Source organism: Alosa pseudoharengus, unplaced genomic scaffold (assembly GCF_046254945.1).
Source record: "Alosa pseudoharengus isolate Yale_2024_CS ecotype anadromous, Long Island Sound unplaced genomic scaffold, YU_APseudo_1.1 YU_APseudo_1.1_scf_12, whole genome shotgun sequence".
Taxonomy (NCBI): Eukaryota; Metazoa; Chordata; class Actinopteri; order Clupeiformes; family Clupeidae; genus Alosa; species Alosa pseudoharengus.
In genome coordinates, this window is record NW_027468587.1 from 9,317,359 (window position 1) to 9,342,839 (window position 25,481).

The following is a 25,481-nucleotide window of genomic DNA, read 5'->3' on the forward strand; positions in this document are numbered from 1 at the left end:
GCGAAGGCACCCATTGTTTTAGTAGTTTTTCCTATTATTATTGGGGGCCAAGCAGCGAAGCTGCGAAGGCACCCATTGAGTTACTAGCTTTTCCTATTATTATTATTACACATCTGCCATTGGAGTCTATGGCAGCCCATAGAACGCCTGGCTAAAAAGTGCAGATTTTTTGGCAGAAAGTTTCAGGACACTCCACTGACCACTCACGCTCATTTACGGATCTCTAAACCCAGCCGTCTAGCGCCACCAACGGGTCGAAATTTGGCCGAAAATAGAACCGCTGGGTCTAAAGTTATGAAATTCGGCGCACTGATTCAGAACCGTCCCATGATCACTCTCACCAATTTACAGAACTCTATGCCCAACACTCTAGCGCCACCAATGGGTCGAACCTGGATTGCATTCACGCATGTGACCATTGAACGGTGGGTCCGATTTTCACAAATCAGGCACTGTTGTAATCCCTGGAACGACCTGAGTTCAATGACTCCTATTATGCCACTTTCCGCCATATTGGACCTCCGCCATATTGGATTTAGTCCAAACTCTACGAAAAGTTTCAGCGTTCACAAATTTCATCCGATTTTCACAGAACTTGGCGGAGATGATCGATCTTCTGCTCGAGCCGCACAAACGATACTTGTCAGATTTTTCAATTTCATTTTTGTTTGCCCGTGACAGCCAATCAAATATGGCCATGAAGCGCCAAACAGGAAGTGGACTAACATCTCTGTGGCGCTTTGAGTTAACATAACAAAACTCGATACCATTAGTCAGGACACTGTCCCAATCACTCACAGCAATTTATATGCATATACATTGAACACTCTAGCGCCACCACCAGTTCAATGCTGGACATGCGTTCATGCGCGTGATCCTTGACTCTTTTATCTGATTTTCACAATTGAGGTAGCGTCTGAATCCTTGGACCATACAGAGTTCATCGACCCCTATCCTATCACTTTCCGCCATATTGGACCTCCGCCATATTGGATTTAGTCCAAACTCTACGAAAAAATTCAGCGGTTACAAATTTCATCCGATTTTCACAGAACTTGTCGGAGATGATCTTCAGACCGATCCGCACAAACGATACTTGTCAGATCTTTTAATTTCTTTTTTGTTTGCCCGTGACAGCCAATCAAATATGGCGATTAAGCTACTAAACAGGAAGTGGGCTAACATCTCGGCTATGCTTTAATGTATGAAGTCCAAACTTGGTACAGGGACTTGGTATCTGATTGTGATGACGCACTAGGAAATTGGAATAATTTGGCCTCTATAGGGGGCGCTGCAATACAGGAAGTGAGCTCCTATCTTAGCAGCGCTTTGATGTATGAAGTCCAAACTTGGTACAGGGACTTGGAACCTGATTGTGAGGACACAGTAGGAAATTGGCATCATTAAGCCTCTATAGGGGGCGCTGTAATACAGGAAGTGGGCTCATATCTCAGCAACGCTTCATTGTATGAAGTCCAAACTTGATACATGGACATATTAGCTGATTGTGATGACTCAATAGGAGATTGGCATCATTTGGCCTCTATAGGGGGCGCTGCAATACAGGAAGTGAGCTTGTATCTCAGCAACGCTTTGGTGTACAAAGTCCAAACTTAATACAGAGACAAAGTAGCTGATTGTGAGGACATGCAAGGAAAGTGGTCTCATTTGGCCTCTAGGGGTGCTGTAATAAACAAATTGAGCTCACATCTCAGCAACTCTTTGGTGTATGAAGTCCAGGGACATGGTAGCTGATTGTGAGAACGCACAAGGACTTTGGTGTAATTTTCGCCTCTAGGGGCACTATAACAAAGTAAATGAGCTTATTTCTCAGCCATTCTTTATCCAATTGCAATCAAACTTGCTGTGAGTGCTTGCTCATGCCATGGCAACGCCATTCCTGCTATAGCGCACTGCTTGGCCCCCACATTGCTGCCTGCAGCTATATTTGGGGGCCAAGCAGCGAAGCTGCGAAGGCACCCATTGAGTTACTAGCTTTTCCTATTATTGGGGGCCAAGCAGCGAAGCTGCGAAGGCACCCATTGAGTTACTAGCTTTTCCTATTATTACACTTCTGCCATTGGAGTCTATGGCAGCCCATAGAACGCCTGGCTAAAAAGTTCAGATTTTTTGGCAGAAAGTTTCGGGACACTCCACTGACCACTCACACTCATTTACGGACCTCTAAACCCAGCCATCTAGCGCCACCAACAGGTCAAAATCTGGCCGAAAATTGAACCGCTGGGTCTAAAGTTATGACATTTGGCACACTGATTCAGCACTGTCCCATGATGACTCTCACCAATTTACAGAACTCTATGCCCAACACTCTAGCGCCACCAATGGGTCGAACCTGGATTGCATTCACGCATGTGACCATTGAACGGTGCGTCCGATTTTCACATATCAGGCACCGTTGGAATCCCTGGACCGACCTAATTTCAATGAACCCTATTACGTCACTTTCCGCCATATTGGACCTCCGTCATATTGGATTTAGTCCAAACTCTACAAAAAGTTTCAGCGGTCAGAAATTTCATCCGATTTTCATGGAACTTGGCGGAGATGATCTTCTTCCCGAGCCGCACAAAAGATACTTGTCAGATTTTTCAATTTCATTTTTGTTTGCCCGTGACAGCCAATCAAATATGGCGATGAAGCTGCCAAACAGGAAGTGGACTAACATCTCTGTGGCATTTTGAGCTAACATAACAAAACTCGGTACCATTAGTCAGGACACTGTCCCAATCTCTCACAGCAATTTTTATGCATACATTGAATACTCTAGCGCCACCACCAGTTTAATGCTGGACATGCGTTCATGCGCGTATTCCTTGACTCTTTTGTATGATTTTCACAATTGAGGTAGCGTCTGAATCCCTGGACCATCCCGAGTTCATCGACTCCTATCCCGTCACTTTCTGCAATATTGGACCTCCGACATATTGGATTTAGTCCAAACTCTACGAAAAGTTTCAGCGGTTACAAATTTCATCCGATTTTCACAGAACTTGGCGGAGATGATCTTCTGCCCGAGCCGCAAAAACGATACTTGTCAGATTTTTCAATTTCATTTTTGTTTGCCTGTAACAGCCAATCAAATATGGTGATGAAGCCGCCAAACAGGAAGTGGACTAACATCTCCGTGACGCTTTGAGTTAACATAACAAAACTCGATACCATTAGTCAGGACACTGTCCCAATCACTCACAGCAATTTTTATGCATATACATTGAACACTCTAGCGCCACCACCAGTTCAATGCTGGACATGCGTTCATGCGCGTGATCCTTGACTCTTTTGTCTGATTTTCACAATTGAGGTAGCGTCTTAATCCTTGGAACATCCCAAGTTCATCGACCCCTATCCCGTCACTTTCCGCCATATTGGACCTCCGCCATGTTGGATTTAGTCCAAACTCTACGAAAAGTTTCAGCGGTTACAAATTTCTTCCGATTTTCTCAGAACTTGGCGGAGATGATCTTCAGACCGAGCCGCACAAACGATACTTGTCAGATTTTTTAATTTTAAGTTTATTTGCCCGTGACAGCAAATCACACATGGCGACGATGCCGCCTAACAGGAAGTGGGCTAACATCTCGGCTACGCTTTAATGTATGAAGTCCAAACTTGGTACAGGGACTTGGTATCTGATTGTGAGGACGCACTAGGAAATTGGCATCATTTGGCCTCTATAGGGGGCGCTGCAATACAGGAAGTGAGCTTGTATCTCAGCAATGCTTTGATGTACGAAGTCCAAACTTGGTATAGAGACTTGGTACCTGATTGTGGGGATGCACTAGGAAATTGGCGTCATTTGGCCTCTACAGGGGGCGCTGCAATACAGGAAGTGAGCTTGTATCTCAGCAACGCTTTGATGTATGAAGTCCAAACTTGGTACAGGGACTTGGTATCTGATTGTGAGGACACAGTAGGAAATTGGCATCATTTGGCCTCTATAGGGGGCGCTGTAATACAGGAAGTGGGCTCATATCTCAGCAACGCTTCGTTGTATGAAGTCCAAACTTGATACATGGACATATTAGCTGATTGTGAGGATATGCAAGGAAAGTGGTCTCATTTGGCCTCTAGGGGTGTTGCAATAAAGAAAGTGAGCTCACATCTCAGCAACACTTTGGTGTATGAAGTCCAAACTTGGTAGACGGATATGGGAGCTGATTGTAAGAACGCACAAGGACATTGGTGTAATTTGGCCTCTAGTTGTGCTTTAACAAAGTAAATTAGCTTATTTCTCAGCCGTTCTTTATCCAATTGCCATCAAACTTGCTGTGAGTGCTTGCTCATCCCATGGCAACGCCATTCCTGCTATAGCGCACTGCTTGGCCCCCGCATTGCTGCTTGCAGCTATATTTGGGGGCCAAGCAGCGAAGCTGCGAAGGCACCCATTGAGTTACTAGCTTTTCCTATTATTACACTTCTGCCATTGGAGTCTATGGCAGCCCATAGAACGCCTGGCTAAAAAGTTCAGATTTTTTGGCAGAAAGTTTCGGGACACTCCACTGACCACTCACACTCATTTACGGACCTCTAAACCCAGCCATCTAGCGCCACCAACAGGTCAAAATCTGGCCGAAAATTGAACCGCTGGGTCTAAAGTTATGACATTTGGCACACTGATTCAGCACTGTCCCATGATGACTCTCACCAATTTACAGAACTCTATGCCCAACACTCTAGCGCCACCAATGGGTCGAACCTGGATTGCATTCACGCATGTGACCATTGAACGGTGCGTCCGATTTTCACATATCAGGCACCGTTGGAATCCCTGGACCGACCTAATTTCAATGAACCCTATTACGTCACTTTCCGCCATATTGGACCTCCGTCATATTGGATTTAGTCCAAACTCTACAAAAAGTTTCAGCGGTCAGAAATTTCATCCGATTTTCATGGAACTTGGCGGAGATGATCTTCTTCCCGAGCCGCACAAAAGATACTTGTCAGATTTTTCAATTTCATTTTTGTTTGCCCGTGACAGCCAATCAAATATGGCGATGAAGCTGCCAAACAGGAAGTGGACTAACATCTCTGTGGCATTTTGAGCTAACATAACAAAACTCGGTACCATTAGTCAGGACACTGTCCCAATCTCTCACAGCAATTTTTATGCATACATTGAATACTCTAGCGCCACCACCAGTTTAATGCTGGACATGCGTTCATGCGCGTATTCCTTGACTCTTTTGTCTGATTTTCACAATTGAGGTAGCGTCTGAATCCCTGGACCATCCCGAGTTCATCGACTCCTATCCCGTCACTTTCTGCAATATTGGACCTCCGACATATTGGATTTAGTCCAAACTCTACGAAAAGTTTCAGCGGTTACAAATTTCATCCGATTTTCACAGAACTTGGCGGAGATGATCTTCTGCCCGAGCCGCAAAAACGATACTTGTCAGATTTTTCAATTTCATTTTTGTTTGCCTGTAACAGCCAATCAAATATGGCGATGAAGCCACCAAACAGGAAGTGGGCTAACATCTCGGCTATGCTTTAATGTATGAAGTCCAAACTTGGTACAGGGACTTGGTATCTGATTGTGAGGACGCACTAGGAAATTGGCATCATGTGGCCTCTATAGGGGGCGCTGTAATACAGGAAGTGAGCTTGTATCTCAGCAACGCTTTGGTGTACAAAGTCCAAACTTGGTACAGGGACATATTAGCTGATTGTGAGGACATGCAAGGAAAGTGGTCTCATTTGGCCTCTAGGGGTGCTGTAATAAAGAAATTGAGCTCACATCTCAGCAACACTTTGGTGTATGAAGTCCAAACTTGGTAGAGGGACATGGTAGCTGATTGTGAGAACGCACAAGGACATAGGTGTAATTTGGCCTCTTGCTATGAGTGCTTGCTCATGCCATGGCAACGCCATTCCTGCTATAGCGCTCTGCTAGGCCCCCGCATTGCTGCTTGCAGCTATATTTGGGGGCCAAGCAGCGAAGCTGCGAAGGCACCCATTGAGTTACTAGCTTTTCCTATTATTACACTTCTGCCATTGGAGTCTATGGCAGCCCATAGAACGCCTGGCTAAAAAGTTCAGATTTTTTGGCAGAAAGTTTCGGGACACTCCACTGACCACTCACACTCATTTACGGACCTCTAAACCCAGCCATCTAGCGCCACCAACAGGTCAAAATCTGGCCGAAAATTGAACCGCTGGGTCTAAAGTTATGACATTTGGCACACTGATTCAGCACTGTCCCATGATGACTCTCACCAATTTACAGAACTCTATGCCCAACACTCTAGCGCCACCAATGGGTCGAACCTGGATTGCATTCACGCATGTGACCATTGAACGGTGCGTCCGATTTTCACATATCAGGCACCGTTGGAATCCCTGGACCGACCTAATTTCAATGAACCCTATTACGTCACTTTCCGCCATATTGGACCTCCGTCATATTGGATTTAGTCCAAACTCTACAAAAAGTTTCAGCGGTCAGAAATTTCATCCGATTTTCATGGAACTTGGCGGAGATGATCTTCTTCCCGAGCCGCACAAAAGATACTTGTCAGATTTTTCAATTTCATTTTTGTTTGCCCGTGACAGCCAATCAAATATGGCGATGAAGCTGCCAAACAGGAAGTGGACTAACATCTTTGTGGCATTTTGAGCTAACATAACAAAACTCGGTACCATTAGTCAGGACACTGTCCCAATCTCTCACAGCAATTTTTATGCATACATTGAATACTCTAGCGCCACCACCAGTTTAATGCTGGACATGCGTTCATGCGCGTATTCCTTGACTCTTTTGTCTGATTTTCACAATTGAGGTAGCGTCTGAATCCCTGGACCATCCCGAGTTCATCGACTCCTATCCCGTCACTTTCTGCAATATTGGACCTCCGACATATTGGATTTAGTCCAAACTCTACGAAAAGTTTCAGCGGTTACAAATTTCATCCGATTTTCACAGAACTTGGCGGAGATGATCTTCTGCCCGAGCCGCAAAAACGATACTTGTCAGATTTTTCAATTTCATTTTTGTTTGCCTGTAACAGCCAATCAAATATGGTGATGAAGCCGCCAAACAGGAAGTGGACTAACATCTCCGTGACGCTTTGAGTTAACATAACAAAACTCGATACCATTAGTCAGGACACTGTCCCAATCACTCACAGCAATTTTTATGCATATACATTGAACACTCTAGCGCCACCACCAGTTCAATGCTGGACATGCGTTCATGCGCGTGATCCTTGACTCTTTTGTCTGATTTTCACAATTGAGGTAGCGTCTTAATCCTTGGAACATCCCAAGTTCATCGACCCCTATCCCGTCACTTTCCGCCATATTGGACCTCCGCCATGTTGGATTTAGTCCAAACTCTACGAAAAGTTTCAGCGGTTACAAATTTCTTCCGATTTTCTCAGAACTTGGCGGAGATGATCTTCAGACCGAGCCGCACAAACGATACTTGTCAGATTTTTTAATTTTAAGTTTATTTGCCCGTGACAGCAAATCACACATGGCGACGATGCCGCCTAACAGGAAGTGGGCTAACATCTCGGCTACGCTTTAATGTATGAAGTCCAAACTTGGTACAGGGACTTGGTATCTGATTGTGAGGACGCACTAGGAAATTGGCATCATTTGGCCTCTATAGGGGGCGCTGCAATACAGGAAGTGAGCTTGTATCTCAGCAATGCTTTGATGTACGAAGTCCAAACTTGGTATAGAGACTTGGTACCTGATTGTGGGGATGCACTAGGAAATTGGCGTCATTTGGCCTCTACAGGGGGCGCTGCAATACAGGAAGTGAGCTTGTATCTCAGCAACGCTTTGATGTATGAAGTCCAAACTTGGTACAGGGACTTGGTATCTGATTGTGAGGACACAGTAGGAAATTGGCATCATTTGGCCTCTATAGGGGGCGCTGTAATACAGGAAGTGGGCTCATATCTCAGCAACGCTTCGTTGTATGAAGTCCAAACTTGATACATGGACATATTAGCTGATTGTGAGGATATGCAAGGAAAGTGGTCTCATTTGGCCTCTAGGGGTGTTGCAATAAAGAAAGTGAGCTCACATCTCAGCAACACTTTGGTGTATGAAGTCCAAACTTGGTAGACGGATATGGGAGCTGATTGTAAGAACGCACAAGGACATTGGTGTAATTTGGCCTCTAGTTGTGCTTTAACAAAGTAAATGAGCTTATTTCTCAGCCGTTCTTTATCCAATTGCCATCAAACTTGCTGTGAGTGCTTGCTCATCCCATGGCAACGCCATTCCTGCTATAGCGCACTGCTTGGCCCCCGCATTGCTGCTTGCAGCTATATTTATTATTATTATTACACTTCTGCCATTGGAGTCTATGGCAGCCCATAGAACGCCTGGCTAAAAAGTTCAGATTTTTTCGTCGAAAGTTTCGGGACACTCCACTGACCACTCACACTCATTTACGGACCTCTAAACCCAGCCGTCTAGCGCCACCAACAGGTCAAAGTTTGGCTGAAAGTTGAAAAGCTGGGTTGAAAGGTATTTGCAAGTCATTATTATTATGAAATTTAGCGCCCTGATTCAGGACCGTCCCATGATCACTCTCACGAATTTACAAAGCTCTATGCCGAACACTCTAGCGCCACCAATAGGTCGAATCTGGACTCACATTTACGCATGTAACAATTGAACGGTGTGTTCGATTTTCACAAATTAAGCACCGTTGGAATCCCTGGACTGACTTGAGTTGATTGACCCCTATTACATCACTTTTGGCCATACTGGACCTCCGCCATATTGGATTTAGTCCAAACTCTACGAAAAGTTTCAGCGGTTACAAATTTCCTCAGATTTTCACGAAACTTGTTGGAGATGATCTTCTGCCCGAGCCGCACAAACGATACTGGTCAGATTTTTCAATTTCATTTTTGTTTGCCCGTGACAGCCAATCAAATATGGTGACGAGGACGCCAAACAGGAAGTGGACAAACATCTAGGTGACGCTTTGAGATAACATAACAAAACTCAAGACCATTAGTCAGGACACTGTCCCAATCACTCACACCAAATTTCATGCATATACATTGAACACACTAGCGCCACCACCAGTTTAATGCTGCACATGCGTTTATGCGCGTGATCCTTGACTCTTTTGTCTGATTTTCACAATTGAGGTAGCGTCTGAATCCTTGGACCATCCCGAGTTCATCGACTCCTATCCCGTCACTTTCTGCCATATTGGACCATCGCCATATTGGAATTGGTCTAAACTCTACGAAAAGTTTCAGCGGTCACAAATTTCATTTGATTTTCACAGAACTTGGCAGAGATGAACTTCAGACCGAGCCGCACAAACGATACTTGTCAGATTTTTCAGATTCCACTTTATTGGCCTATGGCAGCCAATCAAATATGGCCATGAAGCCGCAAAACAGGAAGTGGGCTAACATCTCGGAGACGCTTTAATGTATGAAGTCCAAACTGGGTACAGGGACTTTGTATCTGATTGTGAGGACACAGCAGGAAATTGGCATCATTTGGCCTCTATAGGGGGTGCTGTAATACAGGAAGTGAGCTTGTATCTCAGCAACGCTTTGGTGTACAAACTCCAAACTTAGTATAAGGACCTGTTACCTGATTATGATGATGCACTAGGAAATTGGAATCATTTGGCCTCTACAGGGGGCGCTGTAATACAGGAAGTGAGCTCGTATCTCAGCAACACTTTGGTGTATGAAGTCCAAACTTGGTAGAGGGACATGGTAGCTGATTGTGAGACCGCACAAAGACATTGGTGTAATTTGGCCTCTTGCTGTAAGTGCTTGCTCATGCCGTGGCAACGCCATTTCTGCTATAGCGCTCTGCTAGGCCCCCGCATTGCTGCTTGCAGCTATATTTGGGGGCCAAGCAGCGAAGCTGCGAAGGCACCCATTGAGTTACTAGCTTTTCCTATTATTATTATTACACATCTGCCATTGGAGTCTATGGCAGCCCATAGAACGCCTGGCTAAAAAGTGCAGATTTTTTGGCAGAAAGTTTCGGGACACTCCACTGACCATTCACACTCATTTACGGACCTCTAAACCCAGCCATCTAGCGCCACCAACAGGTCAAAATCTGGCCAAAAATTGAACCGCTGGGTCTAAAGTTATGAAATTTGGCCCACTGATTCAGCACTGTCCCATGATCACTCTCACCAATTTCCAGAACTCTATGCCCCACACTCTAGCGCCACCAATGGGTCGAACCTGGATTGCATTCACGCATGTGACCATTGAATGGTGCGTCCGATTTTCACATATCAGGCATCGTTGGAATCCATGGACTGACCTAAGTTCAATGACCCCTATTACGTCACTTTCTGCCATATTGGACCTCCGCCATATTGGATTTAGTCCAAACTCTACGAAAAGTTTCAGCGGTCAGAAATTTCATCCGATTTTCATGGAACTTGGCGGAGATGATCTTCTCCTCGAGCCGCACAAACGATACTTATCAGATTTTTCAATTTAATTTTTGTTTGCCCGTGACAGCCAATCAAATATGGTGATGAAGCCACCAAACAGGAAGTGGACAAACATCTAGGTGACGCTTTGAGTTAACATAACAAGACTTGATACCATTAGTCAGGACACTGTCCCAATCACTCACAGCAATTTTCATGCATATACATTGAACACTCTAGCGCCACCACCAGTTCAAAGCTGGACATGCGTTCATGCGTGTGATCCTTGACTCTTTTGTCTGATTTTCACAATTGAGGTAGCGTCTGAATCCTTGAACAATCTCGAGTTCATTGACCCCTATCCCGTCACTTTCCGCCATATTGGACCTCCGCCATATTGGATTTAGTCCAAACTCTACGAAAAGTTTCAGCGGTTACAAATTTCATCCGATTTTCACAGAACTTGGCGGAGATGATCTTCAGACCGAGCCGCACAAACTATACTTGTCAGATTTTTTATTTTAAGTTTGTTTGCCCGTGACAGCCAATTACACATGGCGACGATGCCGCCTAACAGGAAGTGGGCTAACATCTCGGCTTCTCTTTAATGTATGAAGTCCAAACTTGGTACAGGGACTTGGTATCTGATTGTGAGGACGCCCTAGGAAATTCATTTGGCCTCTATAGGGGGCGCTGCAATACAGGAAGTGAGCTTGTATCTCAGCAACGCTTTGATGTACGAAGTCCAAATTTGGTATAGAGACTTGGTACCTGATTGTGGGGATGCACTAGGAAACTGGCGTCATTTGGCTTCTACAGGGAGCGCTGCAATACAGGAAGTGAGCTTGTATCTCAGCAACGCTTTGATGTATGAAGTCCAAACTTGGTACAGGGACTTGGTATCTGATTGTGAGGACACAGTAGGAAATTGGCATCATTTGGCCTCTATAGGGGGCGCTGTAATACATGAAGTGGGCTCAAATCTCAGCAACGCTTCGTTGTATGAAGTCCAAACGTGATACATGGGCATATTTTCTGATTGTGAGGACATGCAAGGAAAGTGGTCTCATTTGGCCTCTAGGGGTGTTGCAATAAAGAAAATGAGCTCACATCTCAGCAACACTTTGGTGTATGAAGTCCAAACTTGGTAGACGGACATGGGAGCTGATTGTAAGAACGCACAAGGACATTGGTGTAATTTGGCCTCTAGGGGCGCTGTAACAAAGTAAATGAGCTTATTTCTCAGCCGTTCTTTATCCAATTGCCATCAAACTTGCTGTGAGTGGTTGCTCATGCCATGGCAACGCCATTCCTGCTATAGCGCACTGCTTGGCCCCCGCATTGCTGCTTGCAGCTATATTTGGGGGCCAAGCAGCGAAGCTGCGAAGGCACCCATTGAGTTACTAGCTTTTCCTATTATTACACTTCTGCCATTGGAGTCTATGGCAGCCCATAGAACGCCTGGCTAAAAAGTTCAGATTTTTTGGCAGAAAGTTTCGGGACACTCCACTGACCACTCACACTCATTTACGGACCTCTAAACCCAGCCATCTAGCGCCACCAACAGGTCAAAATCTGGCCGAAAATTGAACCGCTGGGTCTAAAGTTATGACATTTGGCACACTGATTCAGCACTGTCCCATGATGACTCTCACCAATTTACAGAACTCTATGCCCAACACTCTAGCGCCACCAATGGGTCGAACCTGGATTGCATTCACGCATGTGACCATTGAACGGTGCGTCCGATTTTCACATATCAGGCACCGTTGGAATCCCTGGACCGACCTAATTTCAATGAACCCTATTACGTCACTTTCCGCCATATTGGACCTCCGTCATATTGGATTTAGTCCAAACTCTACAAAAAGTTTCAGCGGTCAGAAATTTCATCCGATTTTCATGGAACTTGGCGGAGATGATCTTCTTCCCGAGCCGCACAAAAGATACTTGTCAGATTTTTCAATTTCATTTTTGTTTGCCCGTGACAGCCAATCAAATATGGCGATGAAGCTGCCAAACAGGAAGTGGACTAACATCTCTGTGGCATTTTGAGCTAACATAACAAAACTCGGTACCATTAGTCAGGACACTGTCCCAATCTCTCACAGCAATTTTTATGCATACATTGAATACTCTAGCGCCACCACCAGTTTAATGCTGGACATGCGTTCATGCGCGTATTCCTTGACTCTTTTGTCTGATTTTCACAATTGAGGTAGCGTCTGAATCCCTGGACCATCCCGAGTTCATCGACTCCTATCCCGTCACTTTCTGCAATATTGGACCTCCGACATATTGGATTTAGTCCAAACTCTACGAAAAGTTTCAGCGGTTACAAATTTCATCCGATTTTCACAGAACTTGGCGGAGATGATCTTCTGCCCGAGCCGCAAAAACGATACTTGTCAGATTTTTCAATTTCATTTTTGTTTGCCTGTAACAGCCAATCAAATATGGTGATGAAGCCGCCAAACAGGAAGTGGACTAACATCTCCGTGACGCTTTGAGTTAACATAACAAAACTCGATACCATTAGTCAGGACACTGTCCCAATCACTCACAGCAATTTTTATGCATATACATTGAACACTCTAGCGCCACCACCAGTTCAATGCTGGACATGCGTTCATGCGCGTGATCCTTGACTCTTTTGTCTGATTTTCACAATTGAGGTAGCGTCTTAATCCTTGGAACATCCCAAGTTCATCGACCCCTATCCCGTCACTTTCCGCCATATTGGACCTCCGCCATGTTGGATTTAGTCCAAACTCTACGAAAAGTTTCAGCGGTTACAAATTTCTTCCGATTTTCTCAGAACTTGGCGGAGATGATCTTCAGACCGAGCCGCACAAACGATACTTGTCAGATTTTTTAATTTTAAGTTTATTTGCCCGTGACAGCAAATCACACATGGCGACGATGCCGCCTAACAGGAAGTGGGCTAACATCTCGGCTACGCTTTAATGTATGAAGTCCAAACTTGGTACAGGGACTTGGTATCTGATTGTGAGGACGCACTAGGAAATTGGCATCATTTGGCCTCTATAGGGGGCGCTGCAATACAGGAAGTGAGCTTGTATCTCAGCAATGCTTTGATGTACGAAGTCCAAACTTGGTATAGAGACTTGGTACCTGATTGTGGGGATGCACTAGGAAATTGGCGTCATTTGGCCTCTACAGGGGGCGCTGCAATACAGGAAGTGAGCTTGTATCTCAGCAACGCTTTGATGTATGAAGTCCAAACTTGGTACAGGGACTTGGTATCTGATTGTGAGGACACAGTAGGAAATTGGCATCATTTGGCCTCTATAGGGGGCGCTGTAATACAGGAAGTGGGCTCATATCTCAGCAACGCTTCGTTGTATGAAGTCCAAACTTGATACATGGACATATTAGCTGATTGTGAGGATATGCAAGGAAAGTGGTCTCATTTGGCCTCTAGGGGTGTTGCAATAAAGAAAGTGAGCTCACATCTCAGCAACACTTTGGTGTATGAAGTCCAAACTTGGTAGACGGATATGGGAGCTGATTGTAAGAACGCACAAGGACATTGGTGTAATTTGGCCTCTAGTTGTGCTTTAACAAAGTAAATTAGCTTATTTCTCAGCCGTTCTTTATCCAATTGCCATCAAACTTGCTGTGAGTGCTTGCTCATCCCATGGCAACGCCATTCCTGCTATAGCGCACTGCTTGGCCCCCGCATTGCTGCTTGCAGCTATATTTATTATTATTATTACACTTCTGCCATTGGAGTCTATGGCAGCCCATAGAACGCCTGGCTAAAAAGTTCAGATTTTTTGCCAGAAAGTTTCGGGACACTCCACTGACCACTAATGCTAATTTACAGATCTCTAAACCCAGCCATCTAGCGCCACCAACAGGTCAAAGTTTGGCCGAAAGTTGAAAAGCTGGGTTGAAAGGTATTCACAAGTCATTATTATTATGAAATTTAGCGCCCTGATTCAGGACCGTCCCATGATCACTCTCACCAATTTACAGAACTCTATGCCGAACACTCTAGCGCCACCAATAGGTCGAATCTGGACTCACATTTACGCATGTAACAATTGAACGGTGTGTTCGATTTTCACAAATTAAGCACCGTTGGAATCCCTGGACTGACTTGAGTTGATTGACCCCTATTACGTCACTTTCGGCCATACTGGACCTCCGCCATATTGGATTTAGTCCAAACTCTACGAAAAGTTTCAGCGGTTACAAATTTCCTCCGATTTTCACGAAACTTGTTAGAGATGATCTTCTGCCCGGGCCGCACAAACGATACTTGTCAGATTTTTCAATTTCATTTTTATTTGCCCGTGACAGCCAATCAAATATTGTGACGAAGCCGCCAAACAGGAAGTGGACAAACATCTAGGTGACGCTTTGAGTTTATATAACTAAACTCGAGACCATTAGTCAGGACACTGTCCCAATCACTCACACCAATTTTCGTGCATATACATTGAACACACTAGCGCCACCACCAGTTCAATGCTGGACATGCGTTCATGCGCGTGATCCTTGACTCTTTTGTCTGATATTCACAATTGAGGTAGTGTCTGAATCCTTGGACCATACAGAGTTCATCGACCCCTAACCTATCACTTTCCGCCATATTGGACCTCGCCATATTGGATTTAGTCCAAACTCTACGAAAAGTTTCAGCGGTTACAAATTTCATCCGATTTTCACAGAACTTGTCGGAGATGATCTTCAGACCGAGCCGCACAAACGATACTTGTCAGATTTTTTAATTTCATTTTTGTTTGCCCGTGACAGCCAATCAAATATGGCGATGAAGCCACCAAACAGGAAGTGGGCTAACATCTCGGCTATGCTTTAATGTATGAAGTCCAAACTTGGTACAGGGACTTGGTATCTGATTGTGAGGACGCACTAGGAAATTGGCATCATGTGGCCTCTATAGGGGGCGCTGTAATACAGGAAGTGAGCTTGTATCTCAGCAACGCTTTGGTGTACAAAGTCCAAACTTGGTATAAGGACCTGTTACCTGATTATGATGACACACTAGGAAATTGGAATCATTTGGCCTCTATAGGGGGCGCTGTAATACAGGAAATGAGCTCGTATCTCAGCAACACTTCGGTGTATGAAGTCCAAATTTGGTACAGGGACATATTAGCTGATTGTGAGGACATGAAGGAAAGTGGTCTTATTTGGCCTCTAGGGGGGCTGTAATAAAGAAAGTGAGCTCACATCTCAGCAACACTTTGGTGTATGAAGTCCAAACTTGATAGAGGGATTGTGAGAACGCAGAAAGACGTTGGTGTAATTTGTCCTCTTGCTGCTGAGTGCTAGCTCTGCGCTCTGCTCTATAGCGCTCTGCTAGGCCCCCGCATTGCTGCTTGCAGCTATATTTATTATTATTATTATAACGAAACGCTAATTTGCCATTAAACCATACAGTAAAAAGTTGGGATATTCGGCACATTGATTCGGTTCAGTCATATCTTTAATTTATCAAAGTTTCAAGTCTGCACTTTGAGTGCTCTAGCGCCACCAACATTTCAAATTTTTTATTACATCTATGCACATAACGTTTGAATGGTACACCACATTTTGAACATTAAGGTATATTTGGAATCCTTGGATTATACCGAACTCAACGCAGATGTCAATTTATGGGGTAAACGTAATTGATCAGGCTGCCATATTGGATTTAATCAAAAACACCTAAAAGGCATCAAAGTTCGCAAAGTTTGTCCGATTTTCACGAAACTTGACGCAGATGATCTTCAGACCATGACTCATAAATGTTATTGCTTTTCGGAGCCATATTCAAAACCCGTCGCCCGTGGTGACCAATCAAGTTTGGCGGCGAAGCCGCCAAACAGGAAGTGAAGTAATCTCAGCAAGGCTTTCGCGTATCAACACCAAACTCAGTACAGGGTCTCAGTACCCAATTAGGAGGAGGCTAAATAAATTTGATGACTTTTGACCTATAGGTGGCGCTATAATTAGCAAAATTACGTTTTAGCCTGTAACGGGTCATGTGTTTGGAATTAAAGCATATTAGTGATATCTGTTAATACCTTGAGAGGTCCTTAGGCCGACACATGCCAACATGTGACGTCAACATAATTGATTCGACCGCCATATTTGATTTCATCAAAAACACTTAAAAGGCATCAAAGGTCATAAAGTTTGTCCGATTTTCACGAAACTTGACGCAGATGATCGTCAGACCATGACTCATAAACGCATTGCTTTTTGGAGACATATTCAAAACCGGTTGCCTGTGACGACCAATCAAGTTTGGCGGCGAAGCCGCCAAACAGGAAGTGAAGTGATCTCAGCAAGGCTTTCGCGTATCAACACCAAACTCAGTACAGGGTCTCAGTACCCAATTAGGAGGAGGCTCAATACATTTCATGACTTTTGACCTATAGGTGGCGCTATAATTACCAAAATTACGTTTTAGCCTGTAACGGGTCATGTGTTTGGAATTAAAGCATATTAGTGATATCTGTTAATACCTTGAGAGGTCCTTAGGCCGCCACATGCCAACATGTGACGTCAACATAAATGATCCAACCGCCATATTGGATGTCATCAAAAACACTTAAAAGGCATCAAAGGTCACAAAGTTTCTCCGATTTTCACGAAACTTGACGCAGATGATCGTCAGACCATATCTCATAAATGCATTGCTTTCTGGAACCATATTCAAAACCTGTTGCCCGTGACAACCAATCAAGTTTGGCGGCGAAGCCGCCAAACAGGAAGTGAAGTGATATCTCAGCAATGCTTTCACATATCAAAACCAAACTAGGTATATAGGTTCAGGACTCAATCAGGAGGACACTCAAGAAATGTGGTAAATTTTGACCACTATGTGGCGCTATAATCACAGGAAGTGGGCTCATATTTCTGCAATGCTTTCACGTATCGAAACCAAACTTGGCTCATTGACTCGGGACCACATCCTGAGGACATACAATAATTTTAGCGACCTTTGACCACTAGGGTTGCTATAATTTGCAACACTTTCTCGTATCAACACCAAACTTGGTATATGGACTCGTGACTACAACCTGAGGACGCACAATAAATGTGGTGACTTTTGACCACTAGGGGTGCTATAATTATCAACACTTTCTCGTATCGACACCAAACTTGGTATGTGGACTTGTGACTACAACCTGACTATGCACAATACATTTGGTGATGTTTGAGGTATGCATATGTATGGGGGGTTATTGGGGTGTGTGGGAGAGGAAGTTTATCTTTGTATATGTGTGTGTGTGGGACGGGTGGTTAATTGGGTGTGTGTATAATGTAGCAACATTGGGTTGCCATGACAACTCCTGCTCAACTGCTTGGCCCCCACATTGCTGCTTGCAGCTATATTTATTATTATTATTATTAAAGTAAATATAAATAACTCACCATTATTTATAGGACTAAAACAAGGTATTCTTGATGGATTACATGAAAAGAATAGTGAAAGCGCTGTCATGATAAGAAATAAGCTGTTATTATTTCAGACTCCCAAAAGGAGGTTGACCTCAGAGGTCATAGATAAAATCAAAATAACTGAGATCATCCTTTTAATGTCTTTATTTCTTTAAAGTGTAGCCAGTTCGACAGCAACAACCCCACTAATCATTAAACAGCTAACTACTAGAAATTTCCCCACAAGCTCCCCCATCATAGATTCCTCTCCCATAAAACATTGGCTTGAGACAGAGCTCACAATATTAATTCCAATAGATCATTTTCTTAACAAGAAATCAATAGAGACAAAGCCACACTACCACACTGGAGTGAACTGATGCATCAAAATTGGCAAATGCCAGTGTGGAGATTCTGACACCTTTTTGTTTTGTCCTCTTTCTTCAGGAGTGCTCTCAAATGTATTGAGCTGTACTGTAAGTTCTCCTCCCACAGCACTGGCACTCGGCAGAACCATTGACTTATGAGTCTGCTTTCCTCCCAATGAGGCTATTTTAAGCAAAGCTGTTCTTTATCCTCCAGACTGCTCATGTTAGCAGGAAATAATAAATGAATGTAAGACCTCACAAGGGACGAGACCTCCCCAGCAAAGATTACTGCATAATACCTTGCTATAGCACATATCCATTGCACCGGAAGGTATGCCACAGTGTTGAACCAGAATTTAAATACTGCGGGGACCTCTTCCAAAGGCAGTTAATGGCACAATAGAGTGACATTAACAAACTTAATTTTAGAATCTTGTTATCTGATGAACAGAATAACAGGAGGATGACTCTCTTTACAGACCATTTAACTTTCATCTGATATACAGGCTGATACTTCTGTTATATATTAAAAAGCTTCCTGGGATTGAATCCAAAATGAATCCCTTTATCAGAGATTAAGCCTTAGCTTCAGTCAAAAAAACATACTCAGCAAGTGTATAAGAGTGAATTATCATTACATATTTCTCTGTGTCGCAGATACAGGTGACAGCAACAGTAAGGGGAAACAGATTTCTCTCTGTGATATAACTGTCACTGAGGCAATGATTGATGGGCAATAAACCTTGCATGGGGGAGAGAGGGATGAGTTGCCTTGGGCTGGTGGGAGCCATCTCTTACACTAAACACAAAATGAATCACATGGTCACTTATTATTTTTCACCGCGAGGAGCTCATTATGTTATGTCTTCCTTGGTTATTCCAAGAGAAAGTAAACAGTCTTTAAAACGTGACATATTCTGGTCCCCATTGAGAGACTATGGGCTCTATCGTGCGTCCCAGCGCAATTTACTTTGTATACTCGCGCTTTTGTCTTTGCTATTTTGCAGTCAGCACATATTGGAATTTTCCCTCCACAGGTACGTGCCTGTATATTAGGGAATTCGATTGCGTCCACCGGGGTGGTTCAGCGAAAAGACAGGCGTGTTCCGGCGCAAACGTTCACTGTTGATATTTTGCAGTTTCAGAAAACAATTCCGCCACAGACCAGGAACTCCCTGGTCTAAAGTCTGTGGCGCAAATACAGATGCTATTTTAAGGGCGCATGCATGACCACAGGCCTGCATGAATGAATGCATGGCACACCAATCTACAGACACCCCCGTGCACAGACGGAAACATTTAAAGCCTTGATAATATTTGTCCATTTCCCGGTTTTGTTCGTGCATTGGTGACCTAAAAATTTAGTAGCCTATATAGTACAACATCTACATGCAATATCTTTACAACAACAACGCCTAATTATAACCTATTAATTTGGACAACTTTATACAGCCCTATAAAGGCTAAAGTTACCTTTAGTTTTGTTCCAATTTACCGTTGTGTATGATTTTAAACATCGTGTGCTTTAGCATCAGCCTAAGCATTATTCCAGCTGCGCTAAGGTTTTAAGCACCACAATTTTGCCTACCTTGTTGTAGCCCATCTGAAATAACTCCAAGCTTTGTTATGTTTCCTCCATCCTTTCGTTATCTTCAAAAAACGTTTTATATCCATGATGGCCTTAAAGTCTTGAGTTAGTGAATTAGCTTAAATCAGCTTTTATGTGCTGTTAACCAGCAAATAGTACAAGAAAGCAGCATGTATGGCTACAATTTCTGTAGTTGCTGCATCCATTCATTGTTATTCTCTCTCCTGCTCAAACGAATGTTGTGCGTGCATTAAGTTGATGATAAAGTGTTTACAAACTCTACTTAACACAAAATATTGTAAATAGCCTACTGTCATGCAGTTAATGGGATATACTGTGCAGAGTTGAAAGTTGGAAACTGTTTCTCACAGGCCGCCTGTGCTGCGCAACGCACGCTTCGATCCACTCATCTATACAACGTAGTTCCCATTTCGGTAAACCATACATAATTTCAAAGAAAAATATTACCACTCGAGGGAAATCAGTGTGGTGTCCATTAAGATGTGAAAAATAGGCATAAATCTAGCGTACACATTTTCACGAATCACGGATGTGTTGATGACATAAATTAGGAAATATTAGAGGACTTAAGAAGACGTGATGTTGAATTGCATGCCGATGCCATTTAACCCAAATGCCCCAGCGGCAGCACGGGAAAGAAGAGATTAACTGACATAAGATATGGATTGTCTATAGAGAGGTAATGTTAGATTACATTGTACATAGCAAAAATATCACCATGCATTCATAATCTCGTGATTCAGTGAGAGTGATCCCAAAACATCGGAAAGTATGTCTTTGTGACAATTCTGTATTAGCCTACATTTTGTCAAGAGGAAAAATCAATAGCTGACCGTTCCTAACTGAACAGTAAAATTATAGCGCCGTGAACGCTTCTGGCTGCGCCTGGCAAATATGCCACCATAATAGCAATCAGCTATGGCACAAGCGTGTCTGTTGTTAAAGGGAATGTGAGATGACGCCCTGATTGGTTTATTGCACGTTACGCCCAAACCACACCCATGATTAATGTAGCTACTTCAGACCACCCCATTTTAGATTTGCGTCGGGCGCAACAGTCAAATATCCCGCCAAAATAGCATCAGCGCCCAGATCCGCCCACAAAGTGACTTGCGTTTTGCGCAAAGACACTTCGTTTCAGACCGTTAAAATATAGCCCTATTTCTATGTATGCTAAGTTTACCTTTCATCTGTATAAGATTTAATAATGTTTCACAATTATATTCAAGAGTGTTTTCTCCAGCACTCAACCTACACTGAAGGTCATGTCTATTCTTAAGTTGTTTACATTGTGGGTGAGACATTTTTGGATTTTAGCACCAAAGTCCTTGAGTTGAGTCTGATCGAGCTAAGACCCATGCTGTCATCCGTGGATCCCTGCCCAGAGGCATGGGCGTTTAGATGGACAAGAACAGCATCCAGCTTGCACGCGCTGGGTTGACACCAACCACTCAACATTGTACATGCTGCCTTTACTAGCGTCCATCACTGTCGCTGCCGAGTTTAACCTGCCATGCTTCTGTTTCAAAACCACAGTCTCTGTCATGTTGTCCTGAAGTCCAACCGCACATCCCATTCTAAATTCTAACATGTCAGAAAAACAACAACAATGCACCACATGACAGGACACTCAAAGGTATAAAATGCAGTGTCTGTGGTGTGTGGATTGCTCAGGTTCTCACCTAAGCACAATACAATGTTAACAGGGTATCTACGCATTGCACAAAGAAACAGATCGGTCGCTTGACAAACCTCATGCAGGAGTTTGATTTAACATGATTCAGGTCCTCTATTCTTAACATCAGCTATAGGTCTCTATTGTTTTGTAAGAAAAATGTCTTACCTAATATAAGCCACGACTGGGCAGGCTAAGAGCTTCTCTGGCTTGATGAAGCAGACAGAATTTGGCACAGGCTCTACGAGACTGCAGCCCTACGGCCTAAATTGGGGTAAGCTTAAAAAATGAACCTTTGAAATGATAATGACCTTGCCACTGTATATAACATTTTTACGGTTGATTTCAACATTCATGGTTGGATCAACATTGCTCAGAGACAAACAGTTACTCCGGAATATGTGTTTGATCTTTTTCTTGGGACGAGGAAGCTAAATGAGCAAGAAGGTAAAGGGAGATAAGATAACTCGACTTTCTTGTGGGGGGAACATTTCAACTGTCACACTCCACACCACACAAATTCCACTCAACTTTGAATTTGGCTGAGAGAAGTAAAAAGAAAAAAAAAACGAGACAAGTTCTCTTAATATTTGATGTTGAAAAGCTTAAAGAACATTCAGCGACCATTATTCACTGGCCGTCAGTGAGTGCGTGCAACAGAACTACATCACACAGTCGGGCAGACAGACAAATGACAAAAATCCCCCTCCGCTCCACAGAATATACAGGCTGTTGACAGCCTGGCCTCTTCCCCCTTCGATATTTCTTTCTCTCTGGTCCCCAAGATACCCAGAGCAGTACAAGAGCCTGGCGGCAGCAGTGGTGGTGGTGGGGGAGGAGGGGGGGGGGGTGTGAGGAACAGGAGGGGGAGAGGGGTGGCAGGGGGTGTTGGAGTGTGTTAGATGTGCTCCGACATCAAGAGAATGGGCAGGTTCTCTAAGGGAATGAGATCAAAAGACCATCTGCCCGCTCCGAGAGCCCTGCTTCTCTCCCAAAGAACGGGGTGGCCCAAGAAGCCAGTGGAATTAAAGGGAGATGCACCGTGGTATAGGGGTGTGGGCATGGCAACACAGACACAGACACATATGAAGTATACAGTCCACACACTGTGGAATTAAAGGGGGACGCACCGTGGTATAGGGGTGTGGGCAGGGCAACACAGACACAGACACATATGAAGTATACAGTCCACACACTGTGGAATTTAAGGGGGACGCACCATGGTATAGGGGTGTGGGCAGGGTAACACAGACACAGACACATATGAAGTATACAGTCCACACACTGTGGAATTAAAGGGGGACGCACCGTGGTATAGGGGTGTGGGCAGGGCAACAGACACAGACAGCCACACACAGACACATGATAAACCGTACACACAGCTCTTGTCTGTAATAGGTTTTTATTTTGGTAAAAGTTATCTAAATGTTTAGTGTCCTCCATTTTGTTTTGTTTGTCCACCGGCTGGCAGCTTAAAATAATAGATTTTTGCATTGGAACCATCTTGTCCTGGTTACCACCTCTGTCGCTCAAAACTCTACCTCACATATTACACATGCATAGCATATGTTAACACGTCTGCCTAAAGAACCCAAAAATACAAGTACAGTATGCCTAATTTACAGTACAGCTGTTTGCACGAAAGCGCATTGACACACACACACACACACACACACACACACACACACACACACACATGCCTACCAATAAACAGCAGACATACAGCCACACAAACACAAAACCACAGAATATGCAGCAAAGATCTTAGAGCGGAGCGCTCTATAATCTTTGATACACTGTTTGCCGGAAGGTTCCAAACGAGTCCCAGCCTCTCTCTTCACCTCCCTCCTCTAGATTCTCCCTCTGTCTCTCACAGCACCTCCTCACTTGATCGCCTTTGCATTTTATTACGTTATAGATTGGTGTAACGACATCAAGGTCATGGTCCGCGCCTTGTGTTTGCTATGGTCTGTGGCAACACCTTCAGGGCCATAGATTCCCATCAAAAAGAGCGAATCAATTCGCCCCTGCTTCCGCACTAACCAGGAAAAGGCAGGTGGCGATGGGCCTGTGGTGAAGTATCTTGTAAGACAGATTTACTGTTTGCTTTACAGTGTGTAGTGGCACAGGGCTTTGACTCCTGGCAGTAAAACACCCTATAACAACTTATTCACAGGGATTATGACCAGACCAAGACTTCCTTTCTGCATTTTCAGAGGTAGCACTCAGCTGGCAGCCTGTGCCTCTGTTTCAAGACGGATTTTAATCCATTTCCAATGCAGCTGCTATCTCTTTCCAACACCAAAGCAGTTGGCAATATTGTCGCACTTGTAATACCTTATCGACTTGTATTTCAAAGCGATATGGTACCTAGTTATGATTTGTTCATATTTTTATCTCAGCTGAACATATTGAAATTGAGATAATCCCATCTCCGGTATAAATACTTGAGTATGAAAACACAGCCTCTTGTCCAAAATCATTCGGCATCCACACTGGAATAAATTATATGACACTAATCACTAGGGGAAGCATTATCCATTGACATTAATTTGGGAATTATATTCATAAGCCTCCATAACCACTTTAAAAACATTCTACTCTACCTCAGTACTTGCTTTAAGTAAAACCTCTCTTAAAATTTAATATAGTTTAATGCTCAGGCAAAGCTGCTGTTTTTTTTTCTGACAAAGTTATAATTGCTTTTATGAAAGCAATCACACCGCAGTACTTTGGTTAAAGTTAACTGTCCAGCCTCATAGAGAGATTCATCTGACAAAAACAGCCAAACAATTCTCCCTCTATGTAGGGCAAACTGAAGACACGTTTTATATTTAGTTCCCACAAAGGGCTTGCTCACCGCTGGGGATTATTTTATTTTCTGTGGTTCTAAACAATAAAACTCATATCCAGGCTCCATGGCAAGACAATGAAAACAGTCATTATTCTGAGATGGTGAATTCACACTGAGCTACAGCCCTCTTGACAAGAGATACTGTCAGCCCTCATAGCTGTGATCTTTATAAGAAAGCTCATGTCTATGAGTAGTGAAATGTGTCCATGACAGTTCCTATCTCTGTAGCGTGAAAGAAATATGAAACTCATAAAGTATACACTTTCAAAGTATACACTTATCCATCACAAGATCACAGCTAGACAAGTCTCTGTAGAAGACAGCAGATAGACAACGTTCATGTTTTTGCAAGAAGATGCATTATTGCAAAAATAGAGGATAGAAAAGGATAGACTCTGTAAACCGCCATAGTCCTTAGAGAAAAAGCAATGCTATATATATATATATATATATCATTGCTTTTTCAGTTGCTTTATCTTAAACTGACAAACTTACTAAATGCATGATGAGGCCCCACTGTTTGTAAGCAGACCCCCCCCCCCCCATTTCTCCTTAATCTGCCAGCATGTGTCTTAATTGTCCCAAACACCATGCATGCTTGCATGTCTACTTAGTATTCCAGTATATCCACACATTTCACCAAACAAGGCTTAATGATTCATGGTGAAAGCAATGGTACGGGCACAAGCAGTGGGTAAACACAGACGCAGACGGCCCCTGTCCTGGAGTGGACCCTCACCTCTGCAGATGGGCACAGGGAAGTCCCACACTGCCATGCCCGCCGTGTTGGTGACGCAGGTGAGCTGCGAGTGACCGTCCAGGATGTAGCCGGTCACGCAGTGGTAGCGGATCCTGTCGCCCACGTTGAAGCGGGTGCCATTGAGGACGCCTTTGGGCGGCACACCGGGGTTCCCACAAGAACTGCTTTGTAGCTCTGTGAACAGAGAGGAGAAGCGTTACTGCACCACATATACAAGTGTGTGCGCTTATGAATATGTAATCATCGATGTGTAAGTTACTGCACCACATATACAAGTGTGTGCGCTTATGAATATGTAATCATCGATGTGTAAGTTACTGCACCACATATACAAGTGTGTGCGCTTATGAATATGTAATCATCGATGTGTAAGTTA

General features: G+C 43.8%; 1 protein-coding gene across 1 annotated transcript in view; it reads right to left on the minus strand.

Moving 5' to 3' along the window:
- The window catches only part of csmd3a (CUB and Sushi multiple domains 3a), a 228,235-nt gene that overhangs the window by 166,536 nt on the left and 36,218 nt on the right, over positions 1-25,481 (minus strand). Inside the window, exon 4 of the mRNA XM_076280031.1 lies at positions 25,085-25,279. Within this exon, the coding sequence (XP_076136146.1) occupies positions 25,085-25,279 (195 nt within the window). The remainder of the gene's footprint in view (positions 1-25,084; positions 25,280-25,481) is intronic.